The sequence below is a fragment of the Canis lupus genome, chromosome 1 (genome assembly GCF_011100685.1).
Source record: "Canis lupus familiaris isolate Mischka breed German Shepherd chromosome 1, alternate assembly UU_Cfam_GSD_1.0, whole genome shotgun sequence".
Classification (NCBI taxonomy): Eukaryota; Metazoa; Chordata; class Mammalia; order Carnivora; family Canidae; genus Canis; species Canis lupus.
In genome coordinates, this window is record NC_049222.1 from 107,908,355 (window position 1) to 107,934,493 (window position 26,139).

Consider the following 26,139-nt stretch of genomic DNA (forward strand, 5'->3'; position numbering starts at 1 on the left):
AATTACTGAATAATTGATGTTTTGTCCATCAATTTGAAATCCCACTTTAAAAAAAAAAGATTTTATGTATTTGTTCAAAAAAGATACAGAGAGAGAGAGAGAGGAAGAGACATAGAGAGAGAGAGAGAGAGAGAGACATAGGCAGAGAGAGAAGTAGGCTCCCTGTGGGGAGCCTGACATGGGAGTCCATCTCAGGACCCCCCAGGATCACGACCTGAGTGGAAGAGAGAGGCTTAACCACGGAGCCACCCAAGTGTCCCTGAAATCCCACTTATCACATCCTGATTTCCATCAGTATCCAGATCCTCCAGACTTTGTATTCTATTTCATTAAGTTACTTGCAAATCTGCTTGAGAACCACCTTGTTTTAGATATTGAAGTTTTACACTATGTTGAATCTTTATAGCACAGTGGCTTAAGAGCATGGACTCTGAAACAAGCCTATGCATTCCCATCTTGGCTTTCCCCTTACCTCAGTCCACAAAATGTGTTAACCATGAAGAGTACCAGCCAGACCAAATCTGCTTGGCAACGGGTGACCTCACGGGGCCCATTGCAAGGCCCAATGCGGCAGGTAGCCGGTGACCCCTGGGTCCTTCCCGGAAGAATATACTTGGAGAGAAGATGCTCCAAGGAGGGAGGGGTGAGGGTGGGGTGGGGAGAACTGAACGGTGCTTGCTTCACACTTAAACACGCAGATCGTCGGGTTTCTGAGCTCGGGAACCTCAGAGCAGGAGCCACCCTGCAGAAGATAGGGCCAAGATGCCGGCGGTCTATGGGCTGTGGGTCTGTAGCCCAGACGAATGGATCAAGGAGGGCGCGCCTAGGGGCTGGGCTCAGGTGCAGCATCTCTAGGGTGAATTGCCTAAATCGCCTTCTAACTACAACGAAATATAAAAATCGCCTCTGGCCCCAATAGTGGTGGTTCTCACAGACCCTCAGACCCTCACCCTAGTCACGCGCCCAGGCCGCCCCCCTCGCAACGCCCGGCACAAGCCACCGGTCTTCTCCAGACTCGCGCGTCAGTGGCCGGTAAAGGACAGGGGGTGCGGGGAGCTAGGCGTCTGTTCCGCCCCCAGCTATCCCCCTGCCCCCTCGACCTCTGGACCTAGACCACCGAGCCTCCCCCACCCCTATCTCCCTTTCTTTCTGGGAATTTAGGGATCCAAGATGCCCTGAGTCTGGGAGGGGAGGGTCAGAGTAGTAAACACCAGCTGGTAGACCCCAAGTCTGGTGGCACATCTTGCCCCTTCCTCACTTCCCATCTCACCTCCCCTCTCCTCCCCCTTTCTCTCCCTACTTAGGTCGTCTATGGGCCCCCCTGGAGACACCAACTTTCCCTAGCAGCTCACCTGGGCTGAGTCTATGGGGTTGGGATGCTGTAAGCGCAGCCTTCACTGACTGGCTCCGAGGTAGACTCCTGGGACTCTCCATCTGAATCAAAGAGTTTCTTAGCTGGTCTTCAAACATATTGTTACTCCTTTGATTCTCTGAGAGCCCAGCAGAGAGTAGAGAGAGCAGGGAGCTCAGAAGTGGAGAAAGACTGAATGCACATATCCAGGCGGGGCTGGACTGGTAACAAGAGACAATTAATCCCAGGCAAGTGCTACCTGGGCTGACACCTCTGAGGGGTGAAGGCAGAAGGAGCATTGGCAGCAGAGTGAGTTGCAGGTATGAAGCCTTGATGGGGCGACAAGGAGGTGGCTGCAGCTGCAGGCCAGGTGGGACTTGGGAGGAGCAGGAAGCAGCTGCTCTTGAGGAAGGGCCCTGGCTGGAAACCTAAACAGGGCTGAGTCCTGTCAGGAAGATTTGAGAAAATGATAGACTTGGTCAGCTTTATACAATGATGCTGAAATATTAAGTGTCCATTAAAAAGCATAGTTTTAAAGAATATCACATAGGAAAACACTCTTGACACAGTGGATATATATATAATCTCTAATATTATCTGCAATTTGTAAATAATACAGATATCATAGAGTATATATTAATATATATTTATATAGTATATGTTGCATTTAACATTATCCGATACTTAATATGTATTAGTAATATCCAGTTTGTAAGAAATACACATGTATAAAATATTCACATATACACGTACTATGATAATACCCAATTTATAAAATTGGCTGTGTCCCCTTCCAAAACCTAGAGGGAATCCCAGCAAAGAGAGAGAGAAAGAGAGAGGAAGGAAGGCAGGCTAAAGAGAGCAAACATTTTAAATTATGGTGTCTTTTAAGATTGTGTAGACTTTGCCTCTAAATTTGCAACTAAAACCTCAAATTTGGGCAGCCTGGGTAGCTCAGTGGTTTAGCACTGCCTTCAGCCCAGGGCATGATCCTGGAGACCCAGGATTGAGTCCCACGTTGGACTCCCTGCATGGAGCCTGCTTCTCACTCTGCCTGTCTCTCTCTCTCTCTCTCTCTCATGAATAAATCTTAAAAAAAAAAAAAATCAAACCTCAAACTTAAACAAGAGGCCAAATGGCCTGCCTTACAAATAGCATCAACCCTGAGCCATCTTTTCAAGTCACCAGGTTGAACTGAGCTGGATTGTGTGCTCCTTTGGTACAGAAGCTGATAGTGGTGCCAGTACTGCCCACGCAGGAGCTGAAAGGCATTTGCAGGGCAGGGTAACTGACTGCCCCTCTGGCTGGAGTCTGTGCATTGGGCTCTTGAATGGGTTTAAGTTCCTAACCCATAATCGGAAACTGGGTACCCGACAAAGGCTGTTCTAGTGAGAGAAAAAGCCTGGGAGATAGGATCTAAATACCAAAATAGCAAAATTCCAGATTTCAGCAGTCTGTGGAAGCATTTTAATCAAGACATTTCTAGAAGGGGTTACTGGGGGTTTTGGAATAGACAAAACGGATGTTTATGTGTAAAGTGTATTAAAATCTCAAGACATCTCTGAGGAATTCCAACTGCATAGCGGGCAAGCAGGGAAGTGGCAAAGGTGATCAAGGTTAACTTCCTGGAGGAAGTTAGATCTGAGAAGAGACACCAGTGATGAGTTGAAGTTATCTGGAAGAGGGAGGATGGGTAGGCGAAGAAGGGAGTGTGTCCTGTGAGAAAAAGCAGCTAGGGAGAGTTTTCTATGTATTTGCATGCATATGTATGAACACTTGGAAATGTACAGTTTCTTTATATGGATTTTTTTTACATAAAGGTATCATACATACATTCTGTGACTTCACCTAGAAATGGGTTTTGCAGACTTTGTTCTTACAAACCTATATACTCCTTTTCATTATGAAATACTATAAATATTCACAAAAGTATACAAAACTGAAATGTTCAGCTCAATGATTTATTAAAGGCAAATATGCCAACCATCCTAGTCAGAAACAACATTTCCTGTATCCCTCCTTCACGTCAAGTGGGAATCGCCGTTCTGACACTTAGGATCATCACTTCCTTGCTTTTATTTATGGCTTTACCATCTCAGTGTGTGAACCTAAACACTGTGGTTTTGCCTGGGTTTTGTTTTTCGTTTTGTTTTGTTTACTTTGTTATAAACAGAGTCCTATGACATGCATTCCTTGAGATATAGCTTCTTTGGCTGAATGTTAAGTTTTGGGGATTCATCCATGTTGTTAAGTGTAGCTGTAGAACATTTTTCCCCCTTTGCTGTGTAGTATTCTTTTGTATTGGTTATATCACTATATATGCTACTGTGTTGGACTTTGGATTGTTTTCTTTTGAGGTTGTTCCAAACAGTGCTGTTAAAGAAATTCCTGTATGTATGCTTTGTTACACATGAACACACATTTTTGTTGCAATTATACCCGAGAGTTAAATTGCTGTTCATGGGATATGTATACCTTCATTCTTAATAGATAATGGCCAATCCATCTCTCAAAATAATTTTGTCAGTTTCCACCCCCAGCAGCAGTGTATGACATTCCCCATGGCTCCTCTTTCTTGTCAATATTTGTTCTTGGCCTTTTCATTCTAGCCAATCTGACTGGTGTAGTGTGGCCCTTCAAAGTGGTTTTAATCACCATTTCTCTTCTGTTTAAATAGCTTGAACCATTTCATATCTTCACTGGCCATTTGACAAACCACTTTGGTGAAAAGCATCTTTGTGTTTCCTGAGCATTTTTCTACTGGGTTATTTATGTTTTTCTTATCAATTTCTGGGACCTTTTATAGGTTCTGGATTTTTTTGTATATTTTTTATTGGAGTTCAATTTGCCAACATATAGTATAACACCCAGTGCTCTTTCCAAGTGCCCCCCTCAGTGCCCGTCACCCAGTCACCCCATCCCCCTGTCTACCTGCTCAACTCCCCTTCCACTACCCCTTGTTCATTTCCCAGAGTTAGGAGTTCTCATGTTCTGTTACCCGCTCTGATATTTCCCACTCATTTTCTCTCCTTTCCCCTTTAATCCCTTTCACTATTTTTTATATTCCCTGTATGAATGAAACCATATAATGTTTGTCCTTCTCCGATTGACTTACCTCACTCAGCATAATATCCTCCAGTTCTATCCACGTTAAAGCAAATGATGGATATTCTTTTTTTTAAGATTTATTTATTTATTCATGAGAGACACACACACAGAGAGAGAGAGAGAGAGAGAGAGGGGCAGAGACACATAGGCAGAGGGAGAAGCAGGCTCCATGCACCAGGAGCCCGATGTGGGATTCAATCCCGGGTCTCCAGGATCACGCCCTGGGCCAAAGGCAGGCGCTAAACCGCTGCGCCACCCAGGGATCCCCTAATGCTGCCTCTTGATGAACAGATGCTCTGAATTCCAATGAATTCAAATTTACCTATTGTTTCCCTTCTTGTTAGTATTTTTTAAGTCCTATTTTTGAAATCTTTCTTAACCTGCAGATCATGAAGCTACTCCCTCATATTAAACTCTTTAGAAGACTTATGAATGTGCTTTTCTTTTTTTTTTTTTTAAGATTTTATTTATTCATGAGAGATACAGAGAGAGAGGCAGAGACATGGGCAGAGGGAGAAGCAGGCTCCATGTAGGGAGCCCAATGTGGGACTCGATCCCAGGACCCCAGGATCATAACCTGAGCCAAAGGCAGACACTCAAATGCTGAACCACCCAGGTATCCCTATGCCTTTCATTTTTAAATCTCATGGATTAATTTTTGTACAATCTGAGATAATGATCAAATTTCATTGTTTCCCATCCTAATTATTCCACATTTTCCCATCCTAATTATTTAACCCTGTCATTTACAGTACTGTGAGTTGACATGAAATATCTCTCCATTTATTTAAAACTTTTACTTCTCTCTTTTTAAGTTTTTAAATTTTATTTTAATTCAATTTAAAACTTTTACTTCTCTTAAACAAAACAAAATACTTTTACTTCTCTTAATAATCCTTTATAGGTTTTGGTATAGAAGTCCCATCTTTCTTTTGTTAGATTATTCCTAAGTACTTGAAATATCTCAATGTTATTATAAATGTTACCTTTAATTTTTTCATTACCTATTTATTTCTTGCTGGTATCTAGAAATTCTATTAATTGTATTCCATTAACCCTGTATCCAGCCACCTTGCTAAATTCACTTATTAGTCTTAATAATGTATTTATAGATTCTGTTTTATTTTTTATATATACAATTGTATCTGTAAATAATGACACTTTAATTTCTTCTTTTCCAAAGTTTACACTTTAAAAATCTTATTGCACTTGCTAAGATCTTGAACCGATTATCTATTGCCACCAAAATGCTGTATAACAAGCCACCTCAAAATTCAGTGACTTAAAACAACAAGAATTTATTATTATATCTCATGAGTCATTAGGCTGGACTCAGCTAAGAGTCTGGTTGGCTATTGACTGATGATCTAGGCCAGCTTGTGCTGGGACCACTGGAATGATTCAGCTCAGCTCAGATTTACATCTCATTTTCCAGCAAATTAGCCTAGATACATCCTCATGGTGATAGCAAGAGTGTAAGAGAGGAAACAGAAACAAAGGTCTTTTGCAATCTAGGCTCTGAATGGGCACAGCAGCCCTGATTCAAGGTGTAGGAGAGTAGATTATGGCCTCATTCGTAAAAGGAACTGCAGAATCACATTGCAAAGGGGGTATATATAGAAAAAATTTGAAGAGTTGGAACCATGGATGCTATCATCAACCTAAACTTTAAATCCACTTTGACTAAAAGGGACTGAAGCAGGCATCCTTGTCTTATTCCCAAACTCCAAAGGAAAAGCCTTCAAGGGCAGCCCTGGTGGCGCAGTGGTTTAGCACCGCCTGCAGCCCGGGGCGTGATCTGGAGACCCTGGATGGAGTCCCACAGGCTCTCTGCATGGAGCCTGCTTCTCCCTCTGCCTGTGTCTCTGCCTCTCTCTCTCTCTCTCTGCATCTCTATGAATAAATAAATGAAATCTTAAAAAAAAAAAAAAAAGGAAAAGCCTTCAACACTTTATCATTAAGTACAGTGTGTGCTATAAGCTTCTTTGTAAATAACCTCTATAAAATTAAGAATGTTCCTTTCTAGTCCTGGTTTCCTCAAGTTGGTTTTTTTTTTTTTTAATAAGTGGTTATTGGGTTTTATAAAATATTTCCGCAAATATTGAGATGATTGTATTATTTCTATCCTACATTATGTTATCATTGATTGATCTTTACTTCTAAACCTCCCTATATGACTAGAATAAACTCAACACAGTTGTGATGTAATACTGTTTTTATACATTAATGGATTTGATTTGCCAGTATTTTGTTGAAGGCATTTGCATCATTGTTCATGATTGACACTGATATGTGATTTTCTTCTTCATTATTCCTTTGCCAGATTTTGGTATTAAGGTTACACTGGTCTTGCCACTTTTTCTAATCTGGAAGATTTTATGCAATATTAGTGGTATTTCTTTTTTTTAAAGAATTTATGTATTTATTCATGAGAGACACAGAGGAAGGCAGAGACATAGGCCGAGGGAGAAGCAGGCTCCCTGCGGGGAGCCCAAAGTGGGACTCAATACCAGGACCCCAGGATCACGACCTGAGCCAAAGGCAGACACTCAACTGCTGAGCCACCCAGGGGCCCCAGTAGTATTTATTTCTTAAATTTTTAGTACAATCCACCAGTGAAATCATTCAGCCCTGAAATTTTCTTTGGAGCAAAATGACTAATTACAGAAGTAATTTATTAAAAATTTATAGAACAGGGGTGCCTAGCTGAGTGGGAGGAACACACAACTCTTGATCTTGGGGTTGTGATTTCGAACCCCACATTGGTCAGAGAGATTATTTAAATAAATAAATATTTTTAAAATAAAAATTAAAAATGTAATTTATAGAACAATTCAAAGTTTCTATTTCTTCTTGCATAAGTTTTATTAAGTATTATTTCCCCCAAAACTTGCAGGAATAAAATTCTTTATTGTAGTGTTGGATTTTATTTTTAACAACTACAGGATTTATAATGATGCTTTTTTATTCTGACACTGATTGTCCTTTCTTTATTTCTTGTCAAGTCTTATTAGAGATTTTTATCAAATTTGTCTCTTTAAAGAACCAACTAAAAAAATAAAAAAATAAAGAACCCACCTTTGATTTTGTTGATCTTCTCTATTGTATGTTGTTTTCCACCTTATTAATTTCTCCTGTTAACTTTATCATTTCCTACCTTCTTCTTTTTTGGGTTTATTTTGCTCTTATTTTCTAGTTTCTCAGGGATGGAGTCTTAGCTTATTAATTTTCATGTTTTTACATTTTCTAATATTTGGCTTTAGCTGCATCCCATTTTTTAAAGTTTATTTAGTTTTTTTTTTTTTTTTTAGCAATCTCTACACCCAATGTGGGGCTCAAATTCACAACCCCAAATCAAGAGTCGCTCACTCCAGACTGAGCCAGCCAGGTGCCGCCCCACCTCATGTTTTGATATGTTGTATTTTCATTATCATTCTTTTCAAAATATTTTCTGATGTCCATTATAATCAATTCTTCAACCATTGGTTATTTTAAAGTGTAGTTTTTAATATCCAAACATAGGAATTTTAAAACTAATTTGTATTATTAATTTCTAGTTTAATTGCATGTAGTGAAGTGTACTGTGTGTGACTGTAATTCTTTGATATTGTTGAGATCTGTTTTATGGGAAATATGGTTGATATTTCGTAATTGTTTAGTGTGTTCTTTTTTTAAGAATTTTTTTCTTGGGCAGCCTGGATGGCTCAGCGGTTTAGCGCCGCCTTCAGTCCAGGGTGAGATCCTGGAGACCTGGGATCGAGTCCCACGTCGGGCTCCCTGCGTGGAGCCTGCTTCTCCCTCTGCCTGTGTCTTTGCCTCTCTCTCTCTCTCTCTCTCTCTCTCTGTCTGTCTCTATGAATAAATAAATAAACTCTTAAAAAAAGATTTTATTTCTTTATTTGAGAGAGAGAGAGAGAGAGAGAGAAAGGGGCAGAAGGAAAGGGAAGAGCAGACTCTTCGCTGAGCCCGGAGCCCAATGTGGAACTCGATCCCAGGACTCAGGTCATCACCTGAGCCACCCAGGTGCACCTGTTTAGCGTGTTCTTCAAAATATCTATTCTGCAGTTTTTTAATATAGTTGTATATGTGTGGATATACATATATATTCATTAGGTCAAATGTACTAATTAAGTTGCTCATATCTTCTATATCCTTAATGAATTTTTGATTTTTATCTGTTATGCCACAGATAACTGGATTCTCAATTTCCTACATTTTGAGGCCATATGAAGAGATGAATAACATTTTAGAATTCATAGGTCTTCCCAGTGAATGGAACTTTTTATCCTATTATTAAATTTCCCTCTTGGGAAGCCTGGGTGGCTCAGTGGTTGAGCCTCTGTCTTTGGCTCAGGGCGTGATCCCAGAGTGCCATGATGGAGTCCCACAACGGGCTACCTGCAGGAAGCCTGCTCTCCCTCTGCCTATGTCTCTGCCTCTCCCTCTGTGCCTCACATGAATAAATAAATAAAATATTTAAAAATAATAATAATAATAAATTTCCCTCTTTATCTCTGGAAACTTTACCTTAAATATTAAATATATGTTAATATATTTATAAATATTAAGTATATATACATAGACATTAATATTATAGTTTAATGTATAAAAATCATATATTAATATATTAATAAAGCTATACAAGCTTTTTTGGGGTAGGGTTTTCATGGAATACTATTTTCCATGCTCTTTACTTCTTTTTCCATGCTCTTTACTTTTAACTATTCCAAATTCTTATATTTTAGATGTCCCTTGTAAACAGCATTTAGTCTGATTTTATAAAGTCTGAAAACTTATCTTTTAATTGGAGCATTCAGTCCATATACATTTAACATAAATCCTCTTATGTTTATTTTTTTGTTTTTTTAAATACAGGCCAGTTTAGCCTGATTTTTTAAAAAATTTTATTCATTCATTCATGAGAGACACAGAGAGAGAGAGAGAGAGAGAGAGGCAGAGACACAGGCAGAGGGAGAAGCAGGCTCCATGCAGGGAACTTGACATGGGACTCAAACCCGGGTCTCCAGGATCACACCCTGGGGTGAAGGTGGCACTAAAACCGCTGCTGAGCCACCCAGGCTGCCCTGTTTATGTTTAAATATACCATTTAATGAGGCATTTTGTACCTGTCCTATTTACTCTATATTACTTTTTCTCTTCTTCTTGCATTCTTTGTGCATTGCTTGTTTTTTATTAGTCTATTTTTTCTCACAGCTTAGAAGTTATACTTTACTTTTATTCTTTTAATGGTTCCCCTAGATATTAAATATAAATATGTTTTATCAAATGATGTTTATTGGTACTGTAAGCAAACCTAACAAGAATTCATCCACTTGATACTCAGCAAGCCAATAAAAACTGGCACCAAGCTTTTGCAGTGAGGAAAGATTTACCGTCCAGTGATACCCAAGAGAACCAGGAGCTAATGTCAAAAAGTCTTGAGTTCCCTGATGACTTGCAAATAGGGGCTTTTAAAGGGTGAAAATTTGGATCCTTTTGTAGTTCATGAGCATGATGATTGGGTGCTCACGCTGTTGTGTGACATGTGCCCCCCTCAAACCTTGTTACCACCACGGCACATTACCCGTCTGACGTGAAAAAAGAAGAAAGAAAAAAAGAAGGAAAGAGATAGAGGAAAGAGAAATAAGAAAATCGCCAGAAAATAACGACATACATCATCACTCCGCCCCATACATACAGCCCTCCTAATAAACCCCTCTCCCTCCCCTCCTCGCCTCCTCCCTCCCTCCCTCCCTCCCGCCACGATCCTCACTCCCTCCAAGAAGCACCTACCTCCCTCCTCCCATACTCAATAACGCAATGAACTAAAACGACAAAGAGTGAAATTCAGGGTAAGGGTCTCATGAGTCTGGGTGATTAATTAAAGATTAAGTCAGCTGTATTTCCTTTCTTGACCATCCCATCCCTTCTGGCATGTTCTTGTCTGGTTTCGATGTGACCATACTGCAGCGGCCGCTCTGCTTCAGGGGGACTGGGAACTGGAAACCACTCTCCGCAGATTGCATTAGTGACGTCATCTCTAGAGTATAAAGGCGGAAGTTCTACATCCTGTGACTACTGCTGAGCTGCAAATTTTTGTGTTTTCTTGCAAACACCGCAGCGCACTTAGATCTGTTATCTTAGGCAGAACAGCATCCCACAGACTTCTGGGGTAGGAGTGTGGGGGCCACCTGATGCTCTTTCCTGAGGCAATTTTATAAGTTTCTTTAACAGTACCTAAGGGCTCCATGACTGGTCAGAAGCAGCTAGGAGCTAAGTTGAGGGGGGGTTCTGTGAGAGCTCCTGTACCCTGCTTTTCAGTACTTTTATCCTCCTCCTCGCTGAGCAGGGAGTACTTATATAAAGCAATTCTCCCATTTGCTGCCCTCCTAATCTCTGATGTCACGTAATTCTTATTCCTCACTTATTAAGACCAAATAAGATGTTGCTGTTACTGTTCTTGTGCAGTCTTGGTCTTATCCACAGATTTACATTGTCATTACTCTTGATTCCTTTCTGCATGTCTGACCTTCCATCTAAAATCATTTCCCCTCTCAGAGGAATCTGCAGTAATATTTCCTGCGGTACAGGGCTTCTGGTGACAAAGCTCTTTATCATTTTTCGACCCACTAATTTCTAGCCGATTGCTTTGGTGTTTTTGACAATGGTCTGGTGCACAATCTAATTAAATTTGGGCTCCTTTTGGGGAGTAGTTTTTTAACTCAATGCTTGAAGTTTGTTCTGACCCCGGAAAGGATCTTGTTAGCTGTCTCTTTCCTTGGTTTGGCAAGTGTATTACCAGCCTGCAGTTTATCTTTTTTTTTTTTTTAAGGGAAAGAAGTTGGCTTTATTAACAGCAAGGCCTGGAGGAGAGGAGGGAAACAAAGCGAAGGGTTTGCAAACAGACCACTCAACAGACCACTCAAAGTGCCTTCTGCGCATAATTCTTGCATTATTATAATCATGTCTGCACCAACCCTGAAGGGCCTGGGACTCAGTCACTGTCACTGTCAGCTTCACTGGAATCAGAAGCTGCAGCTTCACTGCCATCCTCCTGGGCGGAGTGCTCACTGCCACTGGGGAAGGGACTGGCGCTGCGGCTCCGGCTCCGCTGGCCACCCCCATCACTGCCACTGTCCGAATCGTTGTCACTGCCACGGGCTTGGCCTCTGTCCTCATCATCAGAATCCGCATCGTCTTCTGAATCTGCATCACTGCCAAAGATCTCCTCTTTGTCCCTAGCAGCCCGGGCCTCCTCTTCACTGCTCTCATCCTTGCCGCTACCACTCTTGTCACTCGCCTGGTCCCTGTCACCCTCTTGCGTTCACTCTCACTGCCTGAGCGCTCATCCTCGCTGCCTTCCTTCTCACTGCTGCTGCCTTTCTCGCGTTCCTCATCTGAGCCCCCAGCTGTCTCTCCCAGGACAAGATCTCCAGACCTGGATGGGAACAGGGGTGTGCTTCTCTCTGAGTGCTTTGGAGCAGGGTACTATGTGGAGCATTAGCCTCTGGTCTTACTGACTTACCCCTCCTAGCTCATAACCTCCCCTCACCAATGAGCTGGGATCGGGGGAAACCAGGGCCCTGGTCTTCCCAGTATGCCATGCCACAAATGAGGGCTGAGTGGAAGAAGGGGGCTCCTGACCTTTACTTATACCGCACTTGCCTGGAATTGAGTATCTGCAACATGTCACCAAAAAGGAATGCGAAATGCTGGTGGTCTGCCCCTCCTGGGAAGATGCCATCGACTCTGACTCTGTGTGGGATCTAGGGAGAGAGGGAACCCTGTGCCATTTCCATAGCACTGGGCTGGGAGTGAGGAGGGAGGGAGCAGGCTGTGGAGTCCAATGCCAACGACTCTCAGTGTTCTTAGTGAGTTTTACTAGATTTTCTTGAATAAATATTTCTTCATTTTCTACATGCCCTTAGGACAATTTCTAGAGACTTTAAATGTTTCTTTGCAACATGTTGTGCTTGTTTCGTTAGGGAATGTGTCCACAGAGCCCTCGTGCTGCCTTTCCAGAAATGGAACCCCAAGGAAACATTTTAATTCTGCCAATCCTCTAACCTAACTCCACCTTAAATCTACTGAGTCAGCGTCTGGAAGAATGGAGCTAGCAGATTGAAAGGCAGGAATCTGTGTGTTTTGAGAGCTCATGATTGTGATAGGCAGGTTTGGGAACCGCGGGCCCAGAGCTGGGCCAAGTGGACCAGAAGGAGAAAGGAAAGGAACCTGAGTGCTGGAGTGTTTGCTGTGTCCTTGGCTCTCCCATTACGTCATTTTAATCCTATCAGCCTGGGCTGATGTTAAACTGACACTCCAGCGATTATGGCTGGCATTCATTCTGATTGGTGCTCACACTGTAACAGTTATTAAATATTTTGAAATTCATCTGTACTTGTAAGATGAGGGAGGAAAAAAAGAAAAACTAACCTGAGTCTCAGAGAGATGAAGTTATTTGCTCAAAGTCAACCAGTGAGAAGGGTCAAGAGTTAAATTCTGGCCCTTTGTTGCTATAAAACCCTGCAACCATGAATTTTTATAGGATGCTACCTGAGACATAGCCCTTACAGTCTATTATTCTTGGTTACCCCATGCTTCTCTCAGGAGTTAGTTGGCCTGTAAGAAGAAGGACATGGAGTCCCTTGAAGAACTGTCAGAGGAAGAGGCTCCCAAAGAAACCAAAACTTCCTCATCCCTGCCCAGGAAGCTCACAGTCAAGGAGATTCTGGCTACCAAGACCCAAAACTACTTTGCTCAGACTAAAAAAACAAAGAAAACCTTGATGCAGGTTGCCTTCACCATTGGGCTAGGCAGCATATGGCGCTTCCCTTACCTGTGTCATCGGAACGGAGGAGGTAAGGCCAGGGGCCTAGATCCTGAGTTTAAGGAAGGAGTTTCAAGGCTTGGAGCCCGGACTCCTGGGTCCTGGGGGAGGGCAGAAGTGGAGGTCTACCTGGACTTCAAGGGGATGAGAGGAGGGGGGCCAGGACTGCTGGCTGCCTGAGCACAGCTCCTGGCTCCCTTCTTCAGGCAACTTTATCCTGATGTACTTCTTCATGCTCCTCTTGTTCGGGATCCCCCTCTTGTACATGGAGATGATCATGGGGCATTGGCTGCGTATGGACAACATCCGGGTCTGGAAGCAGCTCGTCCCCTGGCTGGGCGGCATAGGATACGCTAGCATATTGGTGAATGAGGGGCCCAGCCAAGAGGCATCCCAACTCACCCCTTGCAGTGTCCAGATCCCCCATCTCTGTCCATCCTGCCCCTCAGGCCCACTCTGTCCACCCCTAGGTGTGCATCTTGATAAGCTTGTATAACAGCATCATCATCACCTGGAGCATTTCCTACCTGGGCAACTCCTTTGATAATTCCTTGCCCTGGAACCAGTGCCCACTGGTGAAGACCATCAATGTTACTGGTGAGGAGAGGGAGAGAGAAGGCCAGCATGGCCAAGGGAGGCAAGGGCACCAAGGAGCAAGAGACAGGGAGTGAGAGCCCAAGGGGAGGAAGCAAAGAGCAGAGGCAGACACCAAGTGAGGTGGTTCCTAAACGCCTGCGTTCCCCCAGACCTCTCTTGCCTTCAGACTGTGTCCCACCAGTACTTCTGGTACCACACCACACTGAGTGCCTCGGGCCACATTGAGGAAGGGGTAGAGTCCCTGGTCGTGCACCTCACCCTGGGCATCTTCGCAGCCTGGTGCCTCCTTTTCTTAATCATGATCACAGGGCTAAAGACTCCAATGCCGGTAAGCCAACCTGACCACCAGCCCCACTACCCCTTCATGTTCATGAATCCAAATATTCTCAGGCTTCCCACCCAGACACATCTAACTCCTTCTTGTTGACCACTCTTCTCTAATCCTCATGACCCTCCTATACTCCTAGAGGACAGGCTCCACCATCCCGGTGTCCTGAGGAGAATGCTATAATCTCCCCAGGTGACGTTGGCATCAACCACTCCTCTCACAAAGAGCCGCTCCTCTCTCATTCATTGAAGGAACAAGGGCCTTGTACTGACCTGACTCCCTCTTCACCATCTCGCACCCCCAAGTCACAGCAGTGATGACATTTTAGAGCAGACCATAGCTTATCTCCACCAACCCCAGCCTTGCGTTCTGCACCTGCCTGCATGTTGACAGTGTCTGTTAATCCCTAAAAGAGCTGATTGGCACTGGCTCCTCTCTAGAGTTTCCCATTTATTTTATTCCAATCCATACTTCCAGTCCGTGTCTCTGGCACCTGGATCATATTCTCCTTACATGGACAATTTATTTCAGGATATGTATCAGGTCATTTTGGTTAACTTTACCTGCGACTTCTGGCCCCTGCATATATCCATGCATCCCTGGAGGCTCACCTCACTGTCTCTCCACAGCCTGCAAGATAAACCACTCACACAAAAGCAGATTTTTAAAAATATTTATTTATTCATGAAAGACACACAGAGAGAGGCAGAGACACAGGCAGAGGGAGAAGCAGGCTCCCCACGGGGAGACTGATGTGAGACTCGGTCCCAGGACCTGGGATCACACCCTGAGCCAAAGGCAGATGCTCAACCACTGAGCCACCCAGGTGCCTCAAAAGCAGATTTTATTAAAGACTTAGTAGGGGCACACAGAGAGGGGGCGTACCCTCCTACCCCAGAGCAAAAAGAACCAAAAATACTTTAAAATTCCTATTGACCATGTTATTTCCTCCCAAAGTCTTTTCATTGCTTTTCCTCACCCTTTGCCTATGACCTGCAGCCTTAACTCATGCATGGACCATAAAAACCCAGGCTTATGAGTTAATAATGTCCAACAGCCCTACCATTTAAAAACCATCTTGGGCAGCCCGGGTGGCTCAGTGGTTTAGTGCTGCCTTCAGCCCAGGGTGTGATCCTGGAGATCCGGGATCGAGTCCCACGTCAGGCTCCCTGCATAGAGCCTGTTTCTCCCTCTGCCTCTCTCTCTGTCTCTCTTTCTCTCTCCCTCTCTTGCTCTCGCTCTCTCTCATGAATAAATAAAATCTTTAAAAAAAAATGTTTACTTGTGATCTCACCCCTCACCCCTGAGCAGCTTATTGGTGGATTCAGCCCCCCACCCCCGCCCCGCCACCGCCCTGCTCCAAACAACACTGTTGTCTACCTAGAATAATCCTCCTACAACTCCCTCATATTCCACCCAGGCCACCTTCACCTGGCTCATCCCCATCTCTCTACTCCTGCTGAACTTTGTTCCCTGTTAATGCTTGCATCTGCCTCCCCTTCCTCTGAACTTCTCCTGACTCCTGGTTTCTATCCTGACTCACCTGGCCAGATGCTGATTTTCACGGTATTCCTCCCCTACATCCTCCTCTTCTGCTTCCTCATCCGAGGTCTCTTCTTGGAGGGTGCAACTGCCAGCCTCAGACATATGGTGACCACAGAGGTGAGGCTGGGGACTCCAAAACTTCTCCCTCCCCCAACTCCACAGGGCTTCTCTGACTCTCCTTCACAGACAACTTTCTTTCTGCATCCAGCCTGCCCCTCACCCTCTGCTATCCACCCCAGCTCACCCTCTTCCAGCTAACCAGTGGGTCCACTCTCAAACTGACCCTCAAATGTCTCTCTCATCTCCATTCACAGTTCTCATCTTGGGCCTCACTGGACCTGTGGCGTCAGGCAGGAGGCCATGTACTCTATTCCTTGGGCCTGGGCATGGGCATCACCATCAGCTTCTCCTCCTACAAGGTTGGAGAAGACAACTATATCCAGGTGGCCTCCTTGGTGGCCCTGGTCAACCTGGTGACTTCACTGCTGGCCACATCCATCATCTTTATAGTGCTGGGGTTCTGGACCAGCACCAGTGGCCACAGCTGTGTTGAGAAGTAAGTAATCACAGCCTTGCAGGCCCAGCAAGAGGTCTCCTTCCCTGGATCTTAGCAATCCCCCAGCTTTATGGGCCTTCAAACCTCTCCAAAGATAATAATGATAAGAACAACAACAATAATAATAGTTGTAGTAATATCACATTCTCAGAGAAAACTGCCAAATTATAAACTTATATCCATCACTTTATAGATAAGAAAGTAGTCCCAGGGATCCCTGGGTGGCGCAGCGGTTTGGCGCCTGCCTTTGGCCCAGGGCGCTATCCCGGAGACCCGGGATCGAATCCCACATCGGGTCCCGGTGCATGGAGCCTGCTTCTCCCTCTGCCTGTGTCTCTGCCTCTCTCTCTCTCTGTAACTATCATAAATAAATAAAAATTAAAAAGAAAAAAAAAAGAAAGTAGTCCCAGAGACAATACCAAAGGTTTCCATCAATTGCAAATGGTGTAAAAAAGATTTCAAAATCAATTATTGAACTCACAAAGGAGGTCGTTACAGCATTCTGAGCCACAGTTGATGGTTACTGGTGTAGGCTGCATGTTGGAATCATTTGGGGAGCCTTAGAAAACACTTAGACACTTGAATCTCACTTCCAGAAGTTCTGATTTAGTTGATCTGGGGTGCATTCAGGCATTGGGTTTTTTTTTTTTTTTTTAATCTTCAAGATGGACTTTTTCTTCCAGTTGAGATGTTGAAGGCCGCAAAAGTGCATGCTTCCTTGATAGCAGCAACTTTAAGAATGGAAAAAATAAAAATAATATTTTCCTGTAACATTACTGAAGAGCAGTGGACACAGAGGAGCCCTAATGAACTAAATCCTGGAGAGTGATGACTTCATCATATGTGAGCAAAGAGCCATGAATGCCTTTACACCTGGGGGTAAGCGCCTGACCCAGGTACATGTGGCTGGAGGTACAGGCCTGTCATGGATGGAGGACTTTGCACAGATAAGAAGAAACTATGCAAGCATTTAATAACAGAACGGGCTGCCAATAGGTGTGGGAATCACAACAAGCCCCAACAACTAAATAAACTGCTCAACACAACAGCTTTCCTCTCTATTCCCAGGAATTGTTTTGGAGAAGCGGCAGAAACTGCAACAAAAGAGCTAGCAGAGGAGCTATGCATGGTCATTGTGCTCAGATGTGTGGCTCCACTGGAGCTGAATACAAAGATAAACCAAAAACATCTACAGCCACTTCAACCTAAATAATGACAACATCAAAGAAATCAGTCCTCGCCCGGGGTGAGGGTGTTGTGCAGAAAGTTGGGGACATGGTTCAAAGGCAAAGTGAGCCCTCTTTAATCCCATTTGAAGGCAGAGAAAAGAGTCAACTAATTAAAATTACCATCCACCCCAGAGCTCCTCAGTGCTTTGAAAACTCCAAATAGATAGCCCTTGCTCTAGCTGCCTGTTGGAATAAAGGCTAAAATTTATTGAGACTACACAAAATAAAACAAATAACATGCCTTTCTCCTTTGTTGTTCTCTATGTGACATCCAACATGGAATTAAAAACCCTCACGACATTCCAAACCCAGGAAAATATAATCCATAGCCAAGAGAAAAAAGAAGACCCAAAGGTCATCCAGACATCAGAATTAGCAGACAAGAATGTTAAAATAACCATTACAAATATGTTAAGGGGGGATCCCTGGGTGGCGCAGCGGTTTGGCGCCTGCCTTTGGCCCAGGGTGCCATCCTGGAGACCCGGGATCGAATCCCACGTCAGGCTCCCAGTGCATGGAGCCTGCTTCTCCCTCTGCCTATGTCTCTGCCTCTCTCTCTCTCTCTCTGTATGACTATCATAAATAAATAAAAATAAAAATTACAAATATGTTAAGGGATTTATGAGGAAAGATGAATAAAATAGAATCCATGGAGATATTTTAGGGAAGATATGGAAAACCTAAAAAAGGACCACATGGAAATTCAAGAACTCAAAAAATAGATGAAAACAAAGTTTCACTGTATGTACTTAGTTTAGATTGGAACCAGAAGAATAAAGGATCAGTTAATTTGAGAACAGGTAAATAAAAGTTCTACAAAGTGAAGCATAGAAAAAAAAAAAAAAGGAATGAGAAAGACTGGAGAAGACCTCAGTGACCTAGAGGACTAATAGATGTATAATTGGAGTTGCAGAAGAGGAGAGAGAACTGGAGCAGGAAACCTTGCCCTTGGGCTTTATTTATAATGGCCAAAACTCCAAGTAACCCAAATGTCTGTCAGGAGGTGAACAGATAACAAATCTCCATGTGTTGTTGTATTCATACAACCAATGGAATATTATTTACCAATAAAAATGTACTATTGATATGTGCACCAACATGAACTTCAGACACTATATTGAATGTAACAAGCCAGACCTAAAAGACACATTTATACACACTATATGAATCTATATGAAATCTGAGAATAGGCTAAATAAATGTGTCATGATGGAAATCCCTAGTTGCCTCTGGAATGGAGAGAGTGCACTGGATAGGGGCCCAAAGTAATTCTGTGGAGTGATGGAAATACTCCATATCTTGAGTTATTTGTTAATACTCACTGAAGTGTACATTTAATATCTGTGCCTTTATTGTCTCTAAGTTATAGCATAATAAAAACTGAGTTTTTAAATTTTTATTTTTTAAGATGTTATTTATTCATGAAAGACACAGAAAGGCAGACATAGGCAGAGGGAGAAGCAGGCTCCCTGCGGGGAACCTGATACAAGACTTGATCCCAGGACCCCAGGATCATGACCTGAGCCAAAGGTAGATGCTCAACCCCTGAGCCACCCAGATGCCCTTGAGTTTGTTTTTTAAAAGGTTCTTGGTTGATTCCAGTGAGAACCATTATCTTCTAGAGCAGAGCTGTCCAGTAGAACTCTTTGTGATGCCAGAAACATTCTATACCTGCACTATCCACTATCATAGACACCAGCCACAAGTAGCTATTAAGTACTTGAGATGTGGTAAATGTGGCCAAATATGGCAAATGTGACCAAGGAACTTAATTTTTCATTTTATATTGTGTTAATTAATTTTAGATGACACGGCCATATGTGTCTACTGGGTATCATATTAGTGGTGGCCCTAAAAGAACTGCCACATGAGCCCCTTGCCCTCCATTATATAGAGCTTCTCAAACTGCAGTGGGCATTATGAATCGGCATTAGCTTAATCAGTAAATCTGAGATGCACCCAAGATTCTGCACTTCTAACAAGTTCCCAAGTGATGTTGCCCCTCCATGAAGCTTCCACCTAGAGTAGCAAAGCTATAGGTTACTCTCTCTTTAGGTAAGGACATGTGGAGGTATGGATTATCAGAGAAGATTTCTAATCAGGAAAACAGAAGACACCTGAGGATCTGTTAGCATTTCCTTAAATTAAACAAGTACAGCATTTATGGCCCAGTGATCCCTATTCCCAAGTGTGTATCCTAGAGAAATCCTCATACAAGCCCTGCTAATGGATGGTTATTTTGGCAATGTTTGTAATCACAGGTAGTGGGGTTATTATTTGGGAAATAGAGTATAAAATGTGGGTTGCTAATGCATCAGGGGGCAGCAGTCAGGAACAACAAACTAGACATACATTCAGCAATGTAGATTCATTGCCAAAAAAACGAGGGAAGAAAAGTAAGAAATAAAAAATCATAACACAGTGACATGCAAGTGACAACACACAAAACATATATTTCTCTTTTATTACAAAGAAATACCTGTATTTAATGTTATTAGTCAAGCACATGAAAGTGAGTAACTGTAGGTGTGAAGGAAAGAGTGAAATTTAGACTTGAAGGAGGGAAAAGTTTAAACAGACTTTGCTCTACTGGTTGAGGAGGCTGTATCGTGAACGGGTTTGATTATCACAGCAGTTCAAATCTGAGATCCAAAAAGAGAGACAGGGGCAGCCCAGGTGGCTCGGCGGCTTAGCGCTACCTTCAGCCCAGGGCCTGATCCTGGAGCCCCAGGATCTAGTCCCACATCAGCCTCCCTGCATGGAGCCTGCTTCTCCCTCTGCCTGTGTCTCTGCCTCTCTCTCTCTCTCATGAATAAATAAATAAAATCTTTAAAAAATAAAAATAAAAAAACAAACAAACAAACAAAAAGACGATTCTGAGTGCATTAGTTCTTCAGGGCTGCCATCACAAAGTCCAACAGACTGCATGGCCAAAGCAAAAATCTATCCTCTCACAGTCTGAGGCAGAAGTCTGAGATCAATGTTTTGGCAGGGTTGATTCTTTCTGAGGATGAAGGGGGAAAATCTGTCTCATGCCTCTTCTGGTGATTTGCTGGCAATTTTTGGTGTTCCCTGGCTTGTCGGTGTCTGCCTTCAGCCTCACATGGGGTTCTCCCTATGTGTGTGAGTGTGTGTGTGTATGTGTGTGTCCAAATTTCCCCTTTTTATATGGACACCAGTCATTGGATCAGAGGCCACCCTGTTCCAATATGACCTCATCTTTAATTACCTCTGTAACAACCCTATTTCAAAATAGGGCTCACATTCTGAGGTAGCGGGGGATTAAGGACCTGAACATATGAATTTTGCAGGGGTGGGGTGCGGGGGAGAGTTCAACCCCTAAACTGAGGAATCCTAGCTACTACAAATATAGAGTCTTCTGCCCCTTAGGTGGAATTCCCAGGGCAACTCACCCCAAGTTCATGTGATTAGCTTCCAGGCCCCATCCAGTCACCACCACCCCCACCCCGACTCCACTGCACTCATCTCAGCCCACTCACCTTCCAGTCCCCGGCTGCTCTGGTTCACAGATGGCAGAGGGGCCAGCCAGGTCACCACCTCTCCTTGCCTCTGATTCCCATTCAGAAGCATCCTGAAGCTGAAGAATCTGATAAAAAGGGGTATGCTGCCTCAGGATGCCAAGCCTCCAGAAGACATGCTATACCTCACCACCCTGGACTACTTGGACTGGATCAGCAAACTCCCTCAATACCTCCAATACCAGGTCATCCACTTCTCTCCATCCTGCAGCATCAAGATGCAGAAGGAAAAGGTGTGTTTGTGGGGGCAGGAGAGTGCATCCCAAAGGCCCCAGAGGACACTGGGAGGCACCCCACACATCATCTGAGGCAGGCAACAGTTACAGTCACATCACCACCACCACTGTGCATATACCAGGGTCTTTGCTAAGTTGTCACTTGACTTTAATTCTCGCATCAACCCCAGGATCCCAGTTTGTTAGAGGAGGCTCCAAGAGTTGAAGCTCACACAGTTCCAGAAACCAAGTAGGGCAAAAAGCATTCTGCCCTCCACCCAGCCCACCATTCTGTGCCTCTTTCCTCTGTCTGACAAAGACATTACTAATCGATCACTGCTCCATTGCCCTCATCCAGACCCACTACTGCCTGAGAGCCCTTCTCACCCACAGTTCATGGAGGGCCCTGGCCTGGCATTCGTAGCCTTCTCCCAAGTCATCTCGTTGTTCCCTGGTGCCTCTTTCTGGGCCATCCTCTTCTTCTTGGCCCTGGTCATCATGGGGCTGAGCACCTCGATACAGATCTTGGAAGGCATTGTCTCTCCCCTCCAGAACTCCATCTCTACCTTCAGGAGGTATCCTAAGCTGCTCTCAGGTACTGTGGATGCTCACCCCAGCAGAAACCCTGCCCTACTGCTCCTTCTCCCTAGACCACCCCAGTCTCCAGGGCTCACTTTGACCCCTGGCCCAGCCCTACATGTAGGCCTCAGTGTGGCCAAACCTGCCTTTGCCACAGTGCTCATCTGCTTGGGAGGTTTTCTGGGCAGCCTCGTCTTCACCAGTCACGCTGGCAGCTACATAATGTCCTTGTTTGATGACTACCTGATCCCGCTGACCCTCGTCATCATTGTGACCTTCCAGAATGTGGCCCTGGCCTGCATCTACGGAGCTAGGAGGTGATGTCCAAGCCCCGGGGTCTGCCCAGCCAGAGACCCATTCCAGGTCTCCGAGGAGAGGGGGCACATGATCTGCTCCCTCTGTCCCTCCCGCAGCAGGGGGTCTAGCTTATAGCATGGGTGTGCAGGAGGGAGTGATCTGAGGGCAACCAGGTGGGTCCTGACAGAAAGAATAGTCAGAAATCAGGAGACTCGGGCAGCCCCGGTGGCGCAGCGGTTTGGCGCCGCCTGCAGCCTGGGGTGTGATCCTGGAGACCCAGGATCGAGTCCCGCATCGGGCTCCCTGCATGGAGCCTGCTTCTCCTCTGCCTGCTTCTCCTCTGCCTGCGTCTCTGCCTCTCTCTCTCTCTGTGTCTCTCATGAATAAATAAATAAAATCTTAAAAAAAAAAAAAAAAAAAAGAAATCAGGAGACTCGTGTTCCCCTACCATGGGCCCCATGGGATAGTCCGAAGGCAGAGGACTGGAGCACTGCACTCCCCCTGGATCAGGAGGCTCCCATGAGAAGAATAGATGCAGGGCCCAGCCTCAGGGAAGGCCCAGAAGGACTTGGTAGCCACTAAGAGTTGAGAACTGGTGAGAGAACCAGAGGTCTGGCAGGCGCACCCTCCCAAGAGGTGCACCTTCAGACCCTGGTGGCCAGAGGAGGGCTCCTTCCAGACATCTATGCCCATTGCCCCCACCTCAGGGTCAGGGAAGAAATATTCAGTGATCTGGGCCGCCTGCTGTGGTCCTTCTTCATTGTCCTGTGGTGCTATGTGACCCTGCCCGGGCTGCTGGCCCTGACCACCATCTACTTCATGCAGCTCTACCAGATGGTGCCCCCTTACTACATTGCCTGGAACAGCAGTATGGTGAGATTCCCCTACCTGGCCTCCCACTCTGGTCAACCCTCGTCTGATCTCCCATTCCACAGGACCCTAGGTCTGGGCTCCCTCTGCCCCCAGAGACCCTTTAGCCAGCTTCCCAGTCCCTGGGGAACCTAATCCCCTGCATCCCACAGATTGAAAGCACCTCACCTGCCACCTCTTCCTCCCACCCTGCTCCTTTCTCTGCCTCCAGAGCCAGGAGGTAAAACAGCCCTACCTGCAGAGCACCCTGGGCTGGGTCACCTTCCTCAGCATCCTCACCTTGCTGCCGATCCCAGTCCACCCACTTTACCACTGGTGGTACCTCCAGGACCACATTGCTTCTGATCCCCTTGAAAAACTACAGCCCAAGAAGATGCCTTCGGTGCCTCCCAAGCCCTTACAGTGGCCTAAGCACCACCTGGGGAAGTCCCAGGAGAAAAACAGTGAGAGCTCATCCAAGCAGCTCAGCCTGCTCCTGGGTAGGGGGCTGAACCTGAACCTCCCCCCATGGCAGTGCAGCCTGCCTCTGAGTAGGAGCAGTCAGAGCTCTTCCTGGTTGAGCCTGCCTGTCATTACATCCCTGACATCGTCATTCTCCAGGAGGAGTGTCAGCCTGCCAATTTCAAGACAGGTGAGCCCCGCCTCGGTAGCCGTAGACAACAGTGAGCTGCACACAGAGACCAAAGAAGACAGAAAGAATAGACAGAAATAGACAGAAATAGACAGAAATAGACAGAAAGGGATCCTGGCAGGATGAGAACTCTGTTCAGTAACTGGTGAAACTACCCATTTTTTTCCAAGGCACCAAACCTCTCTAATAACTGGTGGCATTAGTGTCCATTTTGCTACAGAAATAATTGGTTCAGCTGGATAGGAGGGGCGGGCACGTGGAAATTCTGCCTAGCTACCACTCATTTGGCTTTGGAAGGAAATGGACAACTCAGGAGCTCTTTATCTCCTGGAATAGTACCAATTCTGCTGAGTGGAACACTCTGCTCTGAGATTGGAGAATTCAGATGAAGAAATCCACTTAGCCATTTACAGGGCCGGACCTAGTGCCTCCTTTCTCCTTGTGAGGAGGGAGTACCATATTGGTATCATGGGAACGAGCTTCATAGCAATTTCTAGGACCCAGCCTTCCCAGTTATCATGGAGATACACAGTGTTCACTCCAGACCCCAAACTCCACCACCAAACTGGATCACTGGGATGGCTGACTTCTTCAGGGCTAACCTCTCAGAATGGGCTGGGATAATAATGCTGAGTCAATAAATCGATCCACTTAGACCCCATGTACAGGCTGTGGACACAGCATTCTTTCCATCCGCCTCTGTCTACACACATAACCTCCAAATCACCAACCTCTGGTGAACTGAGTGTCCAATCTGTTGACTCCAACCTCCTTCTCCCTTTGGGATACAGATACGGAGCTTCTACATTCCTCTTTGTTCTGAAGTTAAGCCAAGCCATTGGGGAACTTTGCAGCAATAAGTATTACTCAATCTAGAAAGTGTGTTAACCCTTAAATCTAACTTGGTTTGGTGACCAAACTAAATGTCTCATAATTATCTCACTACTCCAAGAGGGGAGTGTGCCTCGGACAGCACCTGGCAGGTAGGTCCTCTCTAGCCATCATGCTTAATTCTTTCTTGGCGTAGAGTTGATCACCCACTTGGGCATTGGGAGTAGGTTACTTGGTTTCTATGGGGTCAGGACCAAGGAGTCTTAGAGAACTTAGCACTGTCTGTGTGAATAGGTAACACCACCCTGCCTCTTCAAACATCAAATGGAGTTAAGGCAACTCAGGAGGTGGAGGCACCTTCTAAATGCCACACTTCTTAGTGGCTTTCTGGGCAACTCCCCATCTCCAAAGATCAGGACCATGAGGTTCAATGCTGGCAGTTCCCATCACCACCCCACTCTGTTTCCAAATCACCTCTCAAATATCTCTGCCTGCCCATTCATACCTTTTATTTACCTCAGAGGTCTCTAAGCATTCCTTATCACACTCCCTTATCAGTGACAATTCTTTGAGAAAATATTCCCAACATATGTAGAAAATCTACTTGTGAACTAATGTCGTTCTATAGATTTAATATTGGGAAAGCTTAACTTGTTTTGCTTATTTCAGTTAAAAAAGTAAATATAAGTAGAAATTCTAATTTTTTCATCCTGCATCCCCAGTGTAATGGTTTCTACAACCCAATCTGGAGAGCCCTAAAAAGGGCAGAGGTGGAAACTCACAGGGCTTTCCCACCTCCTGGCTTCCTGCCTTCCACCTTGCTCTCCAGGGACCCTGGGTCTGGGATGACATGGCTCAGGAAACGAGCTGCAGGGAGAAGGCCTGGTCCCCCCTCCCATCCTCACCCTCACTTCTGTGTCTCTTCCCCCTCACAGAGTCAGGATGGGCCACTACAAACTGGGTATGCCAAGAGTCTGGTGGGGTCAGATAAAAACCAGTGGAGATAATACATCTTAAATCACATAGGGCTCTAGCTCCAAGGTAATTTTGTGTGTGTGTGAGGTTGGGGGGTGGGGGTCCTGGCAGGGAGGACCCTGTCTCAGGAGCCATAAGAAGCCCCATGTTTTTGTTAACACTTAGGCAAGGCAACAGACAGACCCTTTCCTGGGCTCCTTCGCCCACCTCTCCTTCCAGGGAGTGGATACTGCAGGAGGCCCTGAGGAGAGACAGAACTGCTCTGAGAACAAATAACCACTCAGGGACCAAGGTGGAAACAGAATTGAGGTCTTCTGGTTCCTAGTCTGGGATCCTTTGCTTTTTCATTTCCGTACCAAGGTATCCATTTCTTGACCCCTGAGGTCAGGATCCTGGCATGTCCTATGTTCCCCGATCTAAGTTGCTTTCACAACCTTATGGGGTGGGGGCAGAAGCAAGGACATTTGATGTGACCTATGTGTAGGGAGGTTGGTGGTCTTGGTGAATGTGGAGTGGAAGACTCTGGCCCCCCTGCAATGAGGTCTTGCAGCATGGTGAGGGGTTTTGTTGTTAGCTTTGATCTGGTTGGCCATCACATTGGCTTAGTTAAGCCACATGGGTGGTATCAGCAAGTATTGCAGCTTAGACAGGAGTCACAAAC

At 45.0% G+C, this 26,139-nt stretch overlaps 1 protein-coding gene and 1 non-coding gene across 15 annotated transcripts; both read left to right on the forward strand.

Moving 5' to 3' along the window:
• The first annotated feature begins 639 nt into the window (after positions 1 to 639).
• LOC476416 (orphan sodium- and chloride-dependent neurotransmitter transporter NTT5-like) lies at positions 640 to 24,333 on the forward strand. Of its 14 annotated transcripts, XM_038528279.1 has the most exons (14): positions 883 to 1,032; positions 1,305 to 1,671; positions 13,067 to 13,317; positions 13,493 to 13,650; positions 13,757 to 13,883; positions 14,033 to 14,211; positions 15,763 to 15,873; positions 16,071 to 16,312; positions 21,127 to 21,313; positions 21,689 to 21,890; positions 22,032 to 22,191; positions 22,879 to 23,044; positions 23,253 to 23,736; positions 23,790 to 24,333. In XM_038528279.1, the coding sequence occupies exons 3-14, from the start codon at positions 13,095 to 13,097 to the stop codon at positions 23,819 to 23,821; spliced, it is 2,271 nt and encodes a 756-aa protein (XP_038384207.1). In that variant the 5' UTR covers positions 883 to 1,032; positions 1,305 to 1,671; positions 13,067 to 13,094; the 3' UTR covers positions 23,822 to 24,333. The 14 variants fall into 14 exon arrangements, with proteins under 14 accessions (XP_038384209.1, XP_038384208.1, XP_038384210.1 ...); XM_038528281.1 differs by lacking the exons at positions 883 to 1,032; positions 1,305 to 1,671 and adding an exon at positions 640 to 856; XM_038528280.1 differs by lacking the exons at positions 883 to 1,032; positions 1,305 to 1,671 and adding an exon at positions 640 to 840.
• LOC119869924 lies at positions 9,950 to 10,053 on the forward strand. Its single transcript, XR_005354904.1, has one exon. It is a non-coding gene; the product is annotated as a small nucleolar RNA U13 (small nucleolar RNA).
• Positions 24,334 to 26,139: the final 1,806 nt, after the last annotated feature.